This window comes from Salvelinus alpinus, chromosome 6 (genome assembly GCF_045679555.1).
Source record: "Salvelinus alpinus chromosome 6, SLU_Salpinus.1, whole genome shotgun sequence".
NCBI classification, from domain to species: Eukaryota; Metazoa; Chordata; class Actinopteri; order Salmoniformes; family Salmonidae; genus Salvelinus; species Salvelinus alpinus.
In genome coordinates this window covers 4,463,750-4,481,327 of record NC_092091.1, presented here as the reverse complement: position 1 = coordinate 4,481,327, position 17,578 = coordinate 4,463,750, and the positions used below count along the sequence as shown (strand labels likewise).

Below are 17,578 nucleotides of genomic sequence, written 5' to 3'. Positions count from 1 at the left end.
GTGGAAACCCATTTCATGAAGCTCCCGACGAACAGTTCTAGTGCTGAACGTCACTTCCAGAGGCAGTTTGGAACTCGTAGTGAGTGTTGCAACCGAGGACAGGCGATTTTTATGCGCTTCAACACTCGGCGGTCCCATTCTGTGAGCTTGTGTGGTCTACCACTTTGCGGCTGAGCCGTTGTTGCTCTTAAACGTTTCCACTTCACAATAACAGCACTTAAAGTTGACCGGGGAAGCTCTGTCAGGGCAGACATTTGACGAACTGACTTGTTGGAAAGGTGGCATCCTATGACAGTACCACGTTGAAAGTCACTGTGCTCTTCAGTGAGGTCATTCTACTGCCAATGTTTGTCTATGGAGATTACATGGCGGTGTGCTCGATTTTATACACCTGTCAGCAACGGGCGTGGCTGAAATAGCAGAATCCACTCATTTGAAGGGGTGTCCACATACTTTTGTATATGTGTGTACATTTTGTTTGTTTTCAATATATCACAAACTGTTTCTGCATATTGGTTATTGATTTGGACACGTTAAAACTCGTTTGACATCGGGTTATTTATCAAAATGTCTTGTCAACAGGAAGCCACGACAGCATCATTTTCAAGTTTTAGTAATTATATAGATAAATAATAGAAATTTATATTTTACTTGAATCAGGTTAAAAACTTTCGAATGAGTAAAAAAAGAACGTGCCGCGATTGTTTGATTTTTGATATACCAAAATGGTTTTGGTCTGATTTTCATTCTCTGTCTCTCTCTCTCTCTCTCTCTCTCTCTCTCTCTCTCTCTCTCTCTCTCTCTCTCTCTCTCTCTCTCTCTCTCTCTCTCTCTCTCTCTCTCTGTCTCTGTCTCTCTGTCTCTCTCTGTCTCTCTCTGTCTCTCTCTCTGTCTCTCTCTGTCTCTCTCTGTCTCTGTCTCTCTCTCTCTCTCTCTCTCTGTCTCTCTCTCTCTCTCTCTCTCTCTGTCTCTCTCTCTCTCTGTCTCTCTCTCTCTCTGTCTCTGTCTCTCTGTCTCTCTCTGTCTCTCTCTCTCTCTCTCTCTGTCTCTCTCTGTCTCTGTCTCTCTCTCTCTCTCTCTCTCTCTCTCTCTCTCTGTCTCTCTGTCTCGCTGTCTCTCTCTCTGTCTCGCTGTCTCGCTGTCTCTCTCTCTGTCTCGCTGTCTCTCTCTGTCTCTCTCTCTCTCTCTCTCTCTGTCTCTCTCTGTCCCTCTCTCTGTCTCTGTCTCTCTCTCTCTCACCTAGAACACAGTGGGGGCTTTGGTCTTATGAGCAGCTTGGTGGCCTGCAGACATAACAACCCACACCCCAGGCAGGATACACCACCACCGGTCAGTGAACCAAACCTCTCCTCAGGGACTCCCAGCCGTTCCATCTATTTGACCTGTTCCAACATGTCAACCAATCATCAAAGCCCTTCTACTTCAACTAACTACACATTTCTGTCCCCCAAAAAATCACCATATTCATTGTTTTTTTGTTTTGTTTTACAATGGTGTGAATATTCTAGGATTAACAAACCAAATTTCCCACTTTAATGAATTGTATATTTATTACATAGAGCCACAGGTTTACATTGGTACCCCAGTGCTGCATACTGACTAGTTTGTGTTGTCAGTCCTCCAGTCTGCCAGTAGAGGGTGCAGTAGACGCTGGGGAGCCCCATAGGACTCAGCCCAACAGTGACAACAGAGACACACAGGTTGACACCGTAGTAGGTGAGTGAACTGGTTACGTTTTAAGTAGACGCTATTATCCAGAGAGACTTAGTTGGTGCATTCATCTGGAGATAGCTAGGGGAGAGGAAGCAAAACGTTGTCTCTCTAAAAGCCCATATCAGCAGTCAGTGGTAGTCAGTTGACTATCAGCACGGTAGACAGTTGACTATCAGCGCGGTAGACAGTTGACTATCAGCGCGGTAGACAGTTGACTATCAGCGCGGTAGACAGTTGACTATCAGCGCGGTAGACAGTTGACTATCAGCGCGGTAGACAGTTGACTATCAGCGCGGTAGACAGTTGACTATCAGCGCGGTAGACAGTTGACTATCAGCGCGGTAGACAGTTGACTATCAGCGCGGTCGACAGTTGACTATCAGCGCGGTCGACAGTTGACTATCAGCGCGGTAGACAGTTGACTATCAGCGCGGTAGACAGTTGACTATCAGCGCGGTAGACAGTTGACTATCAGCGCGGTAGACAGTTGACTATCAGCGCGGTAGACAGTTGACTATCAGCGCGGTCGACAGTTGACTATCAGCGCGGTCGACAGTTGACTATCAGCGCGGTAGACAGTTGACTATCAGCGCGGTAGACAGTTGACTATCAGCGCGGTAGACAGTTGACTATCAGCGCGGTAGACAGTTGACTATCAGCGCGGTAGACAGTTGACTATCAGCGCGGTAGACAGTTGACTATCAGCGCGGTAGACAGTTGACTATCAGCGCGGTAGACAGTTGACTATCAGCGCGGTAGACAGTTGACTATCAGCGCGGTAGACAGTTGACTATCAGCGCGGTAGACAGTTGACTATCAGCGCGGTAGACAGTTGACTATCAGCGCGGTAGACAGTTGACTATCAGCGCGGTAGACAGTTGACTATCAGCGCGGTAGACAGTTGACTATCAGCGCGGTAGACAGTTGACTATCAGCGCGGTAGACAGTTGACTATCAGCGCGGTAGACAGTTGACTATCAGCGCGGTAGACAGTTGACTATCAGCGCGGTAGACAGTTGACTATCAGCGCGGTAGACAGTTGACTATCAGCGCGGTAGACAGTTGACTATCAGCGCGGTAGACAGTTGACTATCAGCGCGGTAGACAGTTGACTATCAGCGCGGTAGACAGTTGACTATCAGCGCGGTAGACAGTTGACTATCAGCGCGGTAGACAGTTGACTATCAGCGCGGTAGACAGTTGACTATCAGCGCGGTAGACAGTTGACTATCAGCGCGGTAGACAGTTGACTATCAGCGCGGTAGACAGTTGACTATCAGCGCGGTAGACAGTTGACTATCAGCGCGGTAGACAGTTGACTATCAGCGCGGTAGACAGTTGACTATCAGCGCGGTAGACAGTTGACTATCAGCGCGGTAGACAGTTGACTATCAGCGCGGTAGACAGTTGACTATCAGCGCGGTCGACAGTTGACTATCAGCGCGGTAGACAGTTGACTATCAGCGCGGTCGACAGTTGACTATCAGCACGGTAGACAGTTGACTATCAGCGCGGTAGACAGTTGAAACCCAAATGTTAAAGGGACAAACTTTGACATATTTTATTTCATAAGATGGTTGCCAAATTGTGTCAGCAACATGAATAAGATAAATGCGTAAGATGTCTGATTGGTTACTAATAATATCATTTAAAATCCCTCAAATTGTGTCCCATATGTGTTATGACACGGCGACCATTAACGGTGACAAAATTATAAAAACACGTATTTGGCGTTAAAATCGGTAGCATGGATAGACTGTAGGAGAGAAACGGAAAAAAGATTCCCCTCCAAATACTTGGATTTGAACTTAATTTTTTGTTGTTGCCAGTTCCGACTATATTATCAGAAGTAAACTGATATGTTTGTCCAATATCCTACTTCTAATAAAACAAACTCTGCAGGGATTTTTCTGCTGACCTACAATTGAGAAATGTATCAGAAGAATAAGGACCTTTGTTAACTTTCAGTAAAGTAAAATTGACACTTAATTGTGTTAATTTATTACGAGTCTGAGATTGTTTTAAATGGTATCTGTGAAAGACAAACAATTTAGTGTACATTTTGTTTACTTTCTGCTCACTTCATTGCATTAGTGAGCCCTCAAATGATACGTTAGCCTAATTTGCTACATAGGGCATCTGCCTTTTTTGCAATTATTTTCCATTGGACAAAATATGTAACCCACAAATATGTCGGCTTTGTTTTTTTTTGACAAACTAACAATGTCTTACTGTATTTAAATTATTTGATTTGATTTCAACTAACTTATGTTTTAATTCAATTAAGTAGGTCAGCAGAAAAATCCCTGCAGAGTTAATTGGTACAATTAAGCCTAATAATACTGTGCATTTGCAATATGTTTCAATGGACATATACCATCACGAATTTGACATGCTCAAAAAATACTGCAGAAATGCAAAAACTATCGGCGGTGGTTAGTTGACTATCGGCGGTGGTTAGTTGACTATCGGCGGTGGTTAGTTGACTATCGGCGGTGGTTAGTTGACTATCGGCGGTGGTTAGTTGACTATCGGCGGTGGTTAGTTGACTATCGGCGGTGGTTAGTTGACTATCGGCGGTGGTCAGTTGACTATCGGCGGTGGTCAGTTGACTATCGGCGGTGGTCAGTTGACTATCGGCGGTGGTCAGTTGACTATCGGCACGGTCGGTGGTGGTTAGTTGACTGGGATCTGATTCTTTCATAGCATCAGTTCAGTAGGCTTTAGGTTAGCACCATCGGTAGTCTTTTAACAGTACGTTATCTATTGATCCATTTGAAAAAGCTTTTGGGGCAACTCTTCACAAATGAGACTATGTACATTATACACCATGATAGATTGTGAGTATAAAGACGAGTGGACATTTTTAAACAATTAAATGTATGGAATCCGAAGCATATTTATAAGGATCATTTATCCCATTTAGGCGATGCTTTTATCCAAAGCGACTTACATAGTCATGCATGCATTTCTCTTATGGAAAGTGCTGTGAACGCTGCGTGTAACACATCCGGTGTCAGGATAAATAAAAAGCAAGGTCTGCTAACTTTCTTTAATTATGTTTAATTACCGCAAACAATGAATGGCAAATGCAATTTTCGTATATACGGGTTCGCTGTATCACCACGCAGGGTAAAGCAGGGAACTGGCAGGAAGTACGTAAACAGCTGTTCTTATACCGTGATGACGTAGTTCCAACGCGTCTGTTGGCCTATCACAGTAGAGGCTGAGCGCGGTTTAGACTCTTGCTCCGCCTTTGGGGGCACCCGGACTTGTCCAAGTCCCTGAGCGCTTTCCTTTGTCCACATCTGGTTGCTGGGTAGATTAGCTCCGTCTTGTGTCTCCCCCTTGAATCTTCACTCAAACAATTCCTAATATGGTACTGATCAGTCTCCCAACCTTCCTGGTTGGCCTAGAGTGATGCACCCCTCCCCTCTCCAGACTGACCACAGCTTTTATGGCCTGTGTTGGTCAGTCCTTACACACCTACACACACACCCATCTGTGTTGTTTTGTGTGTGTGTAACAAAACAATATTCATCTTCATACAATATGCTAACAGCCTATAGTGCATAAACATAAATCCTAACAGTGCGCAGCGGGAATCGAACCCGAGCGCCAAGCTTTCCCAGCTGGTCCGCAGAGGGCCTTCAGTACGTGTTTCATGTTTTCTGTTTGTAGATCCGATGCTTGACTTGGACATTCAGGAGCTGGCTAACCTGACCGCTGGCGACGCGGACGTGGAGAACTTTGAACGCCTCTTCACCAAACTGAAGGAGATGAAAGGTACCTGGCTGGAGACACTAGGGTCACTACTGGCACCCTAATCCTTACATAGTACACTACTGGCACCCTATTCCCTACATAGTGCACTACTGGCACCCTATTCCCTACATAGTGCACTACTGGCACCCTATTCCCTACATAATGCACTACTGGCACCCTAATCCCTACATAGTGCACTACTGGCACCCTATTCCCTACATAGTGCACTACTGGCACCCTAATCCCTACATAGTGCACTACTGGCACCCTATTCCCTACATAGTACACTACTGGCACCCTAATCCCTACATAGTGCACTACTGGCACCCTATTCCCTACATAGTGCACTACTGGCACCCTATTCCCTACATAGTGCACTACTGGCACCCTATTCCCTACATAGTGCACTACTGGCACCCTAATCCCTACATAGTGCACTACTGGCACCCTATTCCCTACATAGTGCACTACTGGCACCCTAATCCCTACATAGTGCACTACTGGCACCCTAATCCCTACATAGTACACACTACTGGCAGATGTTGGCTCAATTGTATATTATCTTAAATGTACAGCGTGATATAGAGGTTTCTGATTGGATCCAGTATGCTGTAGAGCGGGTTTCTGATTGGATCCAGCGTGCTGTAGAGCGGTTTCTGATTGGATCCCGGCCTTAGTTGTCATTGACGACCCCTGTGTATTACAGAACAGTGTCATACGACCCCTGTGTATTACAGAACAGTGTCATACGACCCCTGTGTATTACAGAACAGTGTCATACGACCCCTGTGTATTACAGAACAGTGTCATACGACCCCTGTGTATTACAGAACAGTGTCATACGACGTATTACAGAACAGTGTCATACGACCCTGTGTATTACAGAACAGTGTCATACGACCCCTGTGTATTACAGAACAGTGTCATACGACCCCTGTGTATTACAGAACAGTGTCATACGACCCTGTGTATTACAGAACAGTGTCATACGACCCTGTGTATTACAGAACAGTGTCATACGACCCTGTATTACAGAACAGTGTCATACGACCCTGTGTATTACAGAACAGTGTCATACGACCCCTGTGTATTACAGAACAGTGTCATACGACCCCTGTGTATTACAGAACAGTGTCATACGACCCCTGTGTATTACAGAACAGTGTCATACGACCCTGTGTATTACAGAACAGTGTCATACGACCCTGTGTATTACAGAACAGTGTCATACGACCCTGTGTATTACAGAACAGTGTCATACGACCCCTGTGTATTACAGAACAGTGTCATACGACCCCTGTGTATTACAGAACAGTGTCATACGACCCTGTGTATTACAGAACAGTGTCATACGACCCTGTGTATTACAGAACAGTGTCATACGACCCCGTGTATTACAGAACAGTGTCATACGACCCTGTGTATTACAGAACAGTGTCATACGACCCTGTGTATTCCAGAACAGTGTCATACGACCCTGTGTATTACAGAACAGTGTCATACGACCCTGTGTATTACAGAACAGTGTCATACGACCCTGTGTATTACAGAACAGTGTCATACGACCCCTGTGTATTACAGAACAGTGTCATACGACCCCTGTGTATTACAGAACAGTGTCATACGACCCCTGTGTATTACAGAACAGTGTCATACGACCCCTGTGTATTACAGAACAGTGTCATACGACCCTGTGTATTACAGAACAGTGTCATACGACCCTGTGTATTACAGAACAGTGTCATACGACCCTGTGTATTACAGAACAGTGTCATACGACCCCTGTGTATTACAGAACAGTGTCATACGACCCCTGTGTATTACAGAACAGTGTCATACGACCCCTGTGTATTACAGAACAGTGTCATACGACCCCTGTGTATTACAGAACAGTGTCATACGACCCTGTGTATTACAGAACAGTGTCATACGACCCTGTGTATTACAGAACAGTGTCATACGACCCTGTGTATTACAGAACAGTGTCATACGACCCTGTGTATTACAGAACAGTGTCATACGACCCCTGTGTATTACAGAACAGTGTCATACGACCCCTGTGTATTACAGAACAGTGTCATACGACCCTGTGTAGATTCATGCCCGTTTGAGCTGTTCTTCTCTCTGCAGATAAAGCCTCATGGTTACCTCCTGAACAGAGGAAACTTCATGCTGAGAAGGTAGCTTCATCCCTAAACACACCATTTTAAAATGTTAAAACCCATTAAAAAAAATATTATATTCATACTTGGTTCTCCTGACTGTCGGTGTCAAGCTGTGAATGTCTTCTTCTGTGTAGATGTAGTGTTTCCTCATCCTGTCCTGGGGGAGGACCAGGACTCATAAACCCTGTAGTGGGTGTGAATGTCCTCTTGTCTTCTGCATAATGTTGATCGAGGCCAAATGCCTAAAAGTGTTTACCTGATTACTTGCTTTGCAGGTTGCCAAGGCGTTTTGGACGGCCATCGGAGGAGACCAGGATGAGATAGAAGGCCTGTCGTCAGGGGAGGAGAGTTAAAGGGAGACTGAGGAGCCACACTCTTCCTGTCCCCAGTCTTCCCCTTCCTGTCCCCAGTCCTCCCCACCCTGGGGGTCCCACAGGATCCGGTCCTCCCCACCCTGGGGGTCCTCCCCTTCTTGTCTCCAGCCCTCCCCTTCCTGTCCCCAGTCCTCCCCACCCTGGGGGTCCCACAGGATCCGGTCCTCCCCACCCTGGGGGTCCTCCCCTTCTTGTCTCCAGCCCTCCCCTTCCTGTCCCCAGTCCTCCCCACCCTGGGGGTCCCACAGGATCCGGTCCTCCCCACCCTGGGGGTCCTCCCCTTCTTGTCTCCAGCCCTCCCCTTCCTGTCCCCAGTCGTCCCCACCCTGGAGTTTTATTAACTAGGAAGCAAACGGAACAATATAAACTTTTTAGTTTTTGTTGCAAAAACATTTCACGTTGTAAAATGTTTCTGTACAGTGTTAGACTAATGAATATACGCCTGGTCTGCTTCCAACTCAGGAACTGTGGACGATGGAGTAGAGACTGGGAGGGTCTCTGGCCACGTTGAAGAGAGGAGAGTGCTTATCATCATCATCATCATATTATCAATTATTAGTTTTATCTCTTCCACATTTATTTATTTTGTTATTTTTGTGACACTATCTTGGTCCCAGATCTGTTCAGTGCCATCTTCCCAACCCAATGTCCATACTGTAGGAGCTAGTCTGGACAAACATCTGTGACCAGGCTAGTAAAAGCTGTTGGGTGTCCTGTCTGCCCACGTTTAGGAAGAGAGCCACTGACCAGACTGTGTACAGTGAAAGGCTGTTCTACGGATGTTTCATTGGGAATCAGTGTTTGGTGTTAATGTGTGTTTTTGTTTTTTTTCCTGGTTAAAAAAAACAAACATTGAGACCAAGGTTTCGTTTGCAAATGTGCCCTGGGGAACAATACAGAAAATAAAATTATACACAATTTAAAACCACAATTTTAAATAGTTAATATTATATATACAATCAAACAAAACGAACACCATTTTATAAAAATGGATAAATGCCACGATGAGTGATGTGTAGGCTGATTGAACTGATCCGTCATCCCTCTTCTCCGGTACGAGTCCTTGGACTGTTGTTGTCCGGTCCAATGTTGAGTGACGTGACAACGTTAACGTAGAACACTAGTTACCCAACCTTTTCCTCTGGGACCCCCCCCCAGCCGTTCCAACCTTTTCCTCTGGGACCCCCCCCAGCCGTTCCAACCTTTTCCTCTGGGACCCCCCCCAGCCGTTCCAACCTTTTCCTCTGGGACCCCCCCCAGCCGTTCCAACCTTTTCCTCTGGGACCCCCCCCAGCCGTTCCAACCTTTTCCTCTGGGACCCCCCCCCAGCCGTTCCAACCTTTTCCTCTGGGACCCCCCCCCCAGCCGTTCCAACCTTTTCCTCTGGGACCCCCCCCCAGCCGTTCCAACCTTTTCCTCTGGGACCCCCCCCCAGCCGTTCCAACCTTTTCCTCTGGGACCCCCCCCAGCCGTTCCAACCTTTTCCTCTGGGACCCCCCCCAGCCGTTCCAACCTTTTCCTCTGGGACCCCCCCCAGCCGTTCCAACCTTTTCCTCTGGGACCCCCCCCCAGCCGTTCCAACCTTTTCCTCTGGGACCCCCCCCAGCCGTTCCAACCTTTTCCTCTGGGACCCCCCCCCCCAGCCGTTCCAACCTTTTCCTCTGGGACCCCCCCCCCCAGCCGTTCCAACCTTTTCCTCTGGGACCCCCCCCAGCCGTTCCAACCTTTTCCTCTGGGACCCCCCCCAGCCGTTCCAACCTTTTCCTCTGGGACCCCCCCCAGCCGTTCCAAACCTCTCCCCGGTGACCCCCCCCAGCCGTTCCAAACCTCTCCTCTGGGACCCCCCCCAGCCGTCCCAAACCTCTCCCCGGTGACCCCCCCCAGCCGTTCCAAACCTCTCCTCTGGGACCCCCCCCAGCCGTCCCAAACCTCTCCTCTGGGACCCCTCAGACCTTTCACAATTTTGTTCTTTAAATGAGTTGACAAGTTGAATCAGGTGTTAGCTCTGGAATAGATCACATGCATGGAATGGCTGGGGGGGGTCCCAGAGGAGAGGTTTGGGACGGCTGGGGGGGGGGTCCCAGAGGAGAGGTTTGGAACGGCTGGGGGGGGTCCCAGAGGAGAGGTTTGGGACGGCTGGGGGGGGGTCCCAGAGGAGAGGTTTGGAACGGCTGGGGGGGGTCACCGGGGAGAGGTTTGGAACGGCTGGGGGGGGGTCCCAGAGGAGAGGTTTGGAACGGCTGGGGGGGTCCCAGAGGAGAGGTTTGGAACGGCTGGGGGGGGGTCCCAGAGGAGAGGTTTGGAACGGCTGGGGGGTCCCAGAGGAGAGGTTTGGAACGGCTGGGGGGTCCCAGAGGAGAGGTTTGGAACGGCTGGGGGGGGGTCCCAGAGGAGAGGTTTGGAACGGCTGGGGGGGTCCCAGAGGAGAGGTTTGGAACGGCTGGGGGGGGTCCCAGAGGAGAGGTTTGGAACGGCTGGGGGGGTCCCAGAGGAGAGGTTTGGAACGGCTGGGGGGGGGGGTCCCAGAGGAGAGGTTTGGAACGGCTGGGGGGGTCCCAGAGGAGAGGTTTGGAACGGCTGGGGGGGTCCCAGAGGAGAGGTTTGGAACGGCTGGGGGGGTCCCAGAGGAGAGGTTTGGAACGGCTGGGGGGGGGGGTCCCAGAGGAGAGGTTTGGAACGGCTGGGGGGGGGTCCCAGAGGAGAGGTTTGGAACGGCTGGGGGGGTCCCAGAGGAGAGGTTTGGAACGGCTGGGGGGGGGGGTCCCAGAGGAGAGGTTTGGAACCACTGGTGTAGAATATGGATTATATTGTGTTTTGTCCTTTTGTTTGATCGTTCTAATGTTGTTCTGGGTTCCACAGTCACCTTGTAGGAAAGTTATAATAAAGTGATGTGCCTTTTTAATGTAATCATTAGTAAGACATTACAATTACACTTTATTTGTCTGATTAAAGACCTAAATAAATCATTAACTGGTGCGCGTTTTGTATGATATTACACAAGTGGCACCAAATCACTGGAAATTTTTCATTTAGCATTTGGCATCCCCCCCACCCCCCCAGCAAGTGAAAATAAACTTGGGCATATTTTCCAACATCCTGCTGCCCGCCCCCAGTCTAAGGGTCCATTCAATCTGCATTGTGGAAATGTATGTTTTACAGCTTGATTGAAATTTAAAGGCAATGTTCGTGCTTTAGTGGAGATTGCATTCACAGTAAACGCTGCTGATGTCAATGGGAAATGTTTACGGCGGAATCTATCACTGTAGCTTTACGGACTGAATAGAGACCTAAATGTAGCCTTACGGACTGAATAAAGACCTGAATGTAGCTTTACAGACTGAATAGAGACCTGAATGTAGCTTTACGGACTGAATAGAGACCTATATGTAGCTTTACGGACTGAATAGACCTAAATGTAGCTTTACGGACTGAATAGAGACCTGAATGTAGCTTTACGGACTGAATAGAGACCTGAATGTAGCTTTACGGACTGAATAGAGACCCGAATGTAGCTTTACGGACTGAATAGAGACCTGAATGTAGCTTTACGGACTGAATAGAGACCTTAATGTAGCTTTACGGACTGAATAGAGACCTGAATGTAGCTTTACAGACTGAATGGAGACCTGAATGTAGCTTTACGGACTGAATAGAGACCTACATGTAGGTTTACGGACTGAATAGAGATCTACATGTAGCTTTACGGACTGAATAGAGACCTGAATGTAGCTTTACGGACTGAATAGAGACCGAAATGTAGCTTTACAGACTGAATAGAGACCTAAATGTAGCTTTACGGACTGAATAGAGCCATAAATTAAGACAATCGGTGAGACAGTGTAGGAACAGACCCCACTAAGTTTGTGTCTAATGCTATTATAGTGTAGATGCTCACATCTCCATATACTTTCTATGAATAAAGTCTTCAAGACTTTTGGTGTGGATCACTCATCTGGACAGTAAGCAAAAACAAAAATAGTGGGATTTTATTTTATTAAAAAAGATTGTGGATAACAAAACAGAAGAATAGAGTAATACATACTCTCACACAAAAAAAATTAAAACGAAACATTTTATATGACAATTAGAGAAAAAAAGTGGACAAAAATAAGCATCGGTTTCAGAGGGGAAATAAGTACTGATACTAAGACAGTCATTACCTCAAACAGTTTCCCTCCTTCTGGAGAGAACCAATGGACTACTGTTATGTAATGTTCCACTACAGAACCGCTCAGAAATGGGACCTGGATCCTCTTGAAGATGTCCTAACTCTAAAACCAGCCAGTTTCCCCAAACCCACATTAAACCTCCTTCTGGACTTAAAAGCATGCTCAATGGAATACCTTACAAAAATAAAATAATAATCACCCAGGAATAGGATGTAGCAGAGTGAAGTTGCCCTTAGACACTGATCTTGGGTAAATTTTGCATTTCCCAACTAATAAAACTAGGATTGTGGGAATGGAAGCTGACCCTGGGGGGAAATTAACCACAGAGCAGACTTAATCTGGGACTAGGAAACCAGCTGACAATGACAACCCCTGTACTAGGAGGAGAGAGAAGACCCAGTAACCATAATGACACCCCTGTACTAGGAGGGAGAAGACCCAGTAACCATAATGACACCCCTGTACTAGGAGGAGAGAGAAGACCCAGTAACCATAATGACACCCCTGTACTAGGAGAGAGAAGACCCAGTAACCATAATGACACCCCTGTACTAGGAGGAGAGAGAAGACCCAGTAACCATAATGACACCCCTGTACTAGGAGGAGGGAGAAGACCCAGTAACCATAATGACACCCCTGTACTAGGAGGGAGAAGACCCAGTAACCATAATGACACCCCTGTACTAGGAGGAGGGAGAAGACCCAGTAACCATAATGACACCCCTGTACTAGGAGGAGAAGACCCATTAACCATAATGACACCCCTGTACTAGGAGGGAGAAGACCCAGTAACCATAATGACACCCCTGTACTAGGAGGAGGGAGAAGACCCAGTAACCATAATGACACCCCTGTACTAGGAGGAGGGAGAAGACCCAGTAACCATAATGACACCCCTGTACTAGGAGGGAGAAGACCCAGTAACCATAATGACACCCCTGTACTAGGAGGAGGGAGAAGACCCAGTAACCATAATGACACCCCTGTACTAGGAGGGAGAAGACCCAGTAACCATAATAACACCCCTGTACTAGGAGGGAGAAGACCCAGTAACCATAATGACACCCCTGTACTAGGAGGAGGGAGAAGACCCAGTAACCATAATGACACCCCTGTACTAGGAGGGAGAAGACCCAGTAACCATAATGACACCCCTGTACTAGGAGGGAGAAGACCCAGTAACCATAATGACACCCCTGTACTAGGAGGAGGGAGAAGACCCAGTAACCATAATGACACCCCTGTACTAGGAGGAGGGAGAAGACCCAGTAACCATAATGACACCCCTGTACTAGGAGGGAGAAGACCCAGTAACCATAATGACACCCCTGTACTAGGAGGAGGGAGAAGACCCAGTAACCATAATGACACCCCTGTACTAGGAGGGAGAAGACCCAGTAACCATAATGACACCCCTGTACTAGGAGGGAGAAGACCCAGTAACCATAATGACACCCCTGTACTAGGAGGAGGGAGAAGACCCAGTAACCATAATGACACCCCTGTACTAGGAGGGAGAAGACCCAGTAACCATAATGACACCCCTGTACTAGGAGGGAGAAGACCCAGTAACCATAATGACACCCCTGTACTAGGAGGAGGGAGAAGACCCAGTAACCATAATGACACCCCTGTACTAGGAGGAGGGAGAAGACCCAGTAACCATAATGACACCCCTGTACTAGGAGGAGGGAGAAGACCCAGTAACCATAATGACACCCCTGTACTAGGAGGAGGGAGAAGACCCAGTAACCATAATGACACCCCTGTACTAGGAGGAGGGAGAAGACCCAGTAACCATAATGACACCCCTGTACTAGGAGGGAGAAGACCCAGTAACCATAATCAAACCAATAACAATCTTCACAAAAATACACCTCTGGAGCGGCCAGCATTTATACCTTTAGATTAAAATGGATCATAATCTGTATTAAGACCATTATCTGTATTTAAAAAAACATTATTTGTATTAAAATAGACCATAATCTGTATTTAAAATAGATTAAAATAGACCATTCTGTATTAAAATAGACCATTATCTACATTTAAAATAGACCATTCTGTATTAAAATAGACCATTCTGTATTAAAATAGACCATTCTGTATTAAAATAGACCATTCCGTATTAAAATAGACCATTCCGTATTAAAATAGACCATTCTGTATTAAAATAGACCATTCCGTATTAAAATAGACCATTCCGTATTAAAATAGACCATTCTGTATTAAAATAGACCATTCTGTATTAAAATAGACCATTCTGTATTAAAATAGACCATTCTGTATTAAAATAGACCATTCCGTATTAAAATAGACCATTCCGTATTAAAATAGACCATTCCGTATTAAAATAGACCATTCTGTATTAAAATAGACCATTCTGTATTAAAATAGACCATTCTGTATTAAAATAGACCATTCTGTATTAAAATAGACCATTATCTGGATTTAAAATAGACCGTTCTGTATTAATATAGACCATTCAATTACGAAAACAGATGAAAATAGATATATTAAAATAAATGATAAACATGATATGAAAATATATAAAACGCTAAAAATAGATGAGATGAAAATAGATGAAATGATAATAGATAAAATATATTAAATATGATAATAGATTAGATGATAAGTATACACCATTCTGTATACTTCTGGCCCTTTGGACACTGTGTTAACTAACCTCCAGACGAGCTTCAATGCCATACAACTCTCCTTCCGTGGCCTCCAACTGCTCTCAAATAAAAGTAACACTAAATGCATGCTAGTCAACCGATCGCTGCCCGTCCAGCATCACTACCCTGGACGGTTCTGACTTAGAATGTGTGGACAACTACAAATGCCTAGGTGTCTGGTTAGACTGTAAACTCTCCTTCCAGACTCACATTAGGCATCTCCAATCCAAAATGAAATTTAGAATCGGCTTCCTATTTCGCAACAAAGCATCCTTCACTCATGCCACCAAACATACCCTCGTAAAAGTGACCATCCTACCAATCCTCGACTTCGGCGATGTCATTTACAAAATAGCCCACAACACTCTACTCAACAAATTGGATGCAGTCTATCACAGTGCCATCCGTTTTGTCACCAAAGCCCCATATACTACCCACCACTGCGACCTGTATGCTCTCGTTGGATGGCCCTCGCTTCATATTCGTCACCAAACCCACTGGCTCCAGGTCATCTACAAGTCTCTGCTAGGTTAAGCTCCGCCTTATCTCAGCTCACTGGTCACCATAGCAGCACCCACCCGTAGCACGCGCTCCAGCAGGTATATCTCACTGGTCATCCCCAAAGCCAATTCCTCCTTTGGCTGCCTTTCCTTCCAGTTCTCTGCTGCCAATTACTGGAACGAACTGCAAAAATCACTGAAGCTGGAGGGTCATATCTCCCTCACTAGCTTTAAGCACCAGCTGTCAGAGCAGCTCACAGATCACTGCACCTGTACATAGCCAATCTGTAAACAGCCCATCTATCTACCTACCTCATCCCCATACTGTATTTATTTATTTATCTTGCTCCTTTGCACCCCAGTATCTCTACTTGCACATTCATCTTCTGCACATCCTATCACTCCAGTGTTTAATTGCTAAATTGTAATTACTTTGCCACCGTGGCCTATGTATTACCTTACCTCCCTAATCATACCTCATTTGCACACACTGTATATATACTTTTTTCTATTGTGTTATTGGCTGTATGTTTTGTTTATTCCATGTGTAACTCTGTGTTGTTGTCTGTGTCGAACTGCTTTGCTTTATCTTGGCCAGGTCGCAGTTGTAAATGAGAACTTGTTCTCAACTAGCCTACCTGGTTAAATAAAGGTGAAATAAATGAATAATAATAATAGATTAGATGATAATAGATACTAGATTAGATTATAGATGATAATAGATTAGATGATACTAGATTAGATTATAGATGATAATAGATTAGATGATAATAGATACTAGATACTAGATTAGATTATAGATGATAATAGATTAGATGATAATAGATACTAGATACTAGATTAGATTATAGATGATAATAGATTAGATGATAGCTGATAATAGATTAGATGATAGATGATAATAGGTAATAGATGGTAATACGTAATAGATTAGATGATATTAAATGATAGATAATAGATATCTATTATCATTTATCATTTTATCTATTTATCTATTATCATCTAATCTATTAAAATGATAGATGATAATAGATAATAGATATGATAGATGATAATAGATAAATTGATGAGATGATAATAGATGATAACATAAAAATATATTAAATAGATAAGATAATAGATTAATATATTAAATAGATGATACATTAGATGAAAATAGATAGATTAAAATGCCTTTTTTCAAATTATTGAATTGGATTTACAATTTACTTCCTGAGTTGGCTGACATCAAATAGAATTGACCCAATTCCTGCAATGCATTATGGTTAACAAGCCTGGAGGACAAAGTATTTCGTTGGTTCCTTGAAATAAACAGCAGGCATATTATACACAGAGCATTATGTCTGACAGCTCACAGATCACTGTACGGTGTGCAGGACAACACGGTCCATTGAAACGGATTCATTATTACATCTCTGAGTAAAACCAAATGCCACTTCGTCCAGCACCATCCAGCACTGTCCTCCTCCGTCCTCCTCCGTCCAGCACTGTCCTCCTCCGTCCTCCTCCGTCCAGCACTGTCCTCCAACGTCCAGCACCGTCCTCCTCCGTCCAGCACTGTCCTCCTCCGTCCAGCACCGTCCTCCAACGTCCTCCTCCGTCCAGCACTGTCCTCCTCCGTCCAGCACTGTCCTCCTCCGTCCAGCACCGTCCTCCAACGTCCAGCACCGTCCTCCAACGTCCAGCACTGTCCTCCTCCATCCAGCACTGTCCTCCTCCGTCCAGCACCGTCCTCCTCCGTCCAGCACCGTCCTCCAACGTCCAGCACCGTCCTCCAACGTCCAGCACTGTCCTCCTCCATCCAGCACTGTCCTCCAACGTCCAGCACTGTCCTCCTCCGTCCAGCACTGTCCTCCAACGTCCAGCACTGTCCTCCTCCGTCCAGCACTGTCCTCCTCTGTCCAGCACTGTCCTCCTCCGTCCAGCACTGTCCTCCAACGTCCAGCACTGTCCTCCTCCGTCCAGCACTGTCCTCCAACGTCCAGCACTGTCCTCCTCCGTCCAGCACTGTCCTCCTCCGTCCAGCACTGTCCTCCAACGTCCAGCACTGTCCTCCTCCGTCCAGCACTGTCCTCCAACGTCCAGCACTGTCCTCCTCCGTCCAGCACTGTCCTCCTCCGTCCAGCACTGTCCTCCTCCGTCCAGCACTGTCCTCCTCCGTCCAGCACCGTCCTTCAATGTCCAGCACTGTCCTCCAACGTCCAGCACCGTCCTCCA

The 17,578-nt window shown here is 46.1% G+C and overlaps 1 protein-coding gene across 2 annotated transcripts in view; it reads left to right on the top strand.

Moving 5' to 3' along the window:
- Positions 1-9,007, top strand: part of aagab (alpha and gamma adaptin binding protein) — a 15,878-nt gene extending 6,871 nt beyond the window's left edge. Inside the window, exons 6-11 of one of the 2 annotated variants that reach the window (XM_071405168.1) lie at positions 1,244-1,329; positions 1,617-1,716; positions 5,395-5,499; positions 7,609-7,658; positions 7,919-8,024; positions 8,135-9,007. In XM_071405168.1, coding sequence (XP_071261269.1) covers positions 1,244-1,329; positions 1,617-1,716; positions 5,395-5,499; positions 7,609-7,658; positions 7,919-7,996 — 419 coding nt within the window. In that variant the 3' untranslated portion in view covers positions 7,997-8,024; positions 8,135-9,007. Of the gene's footprint in view, positions 1-1,243; positions 1,330-1,616; positions 1,717-5,394; positions 5,500-7,608; positions 7,659-7,918 lie in introns of both variants that reach the window. The other variant, XM_071405166.1, reaches the window with a different exon arrangement.
- Positions 9,008-17,578: the final 8,571 nt, after the last annotated feature.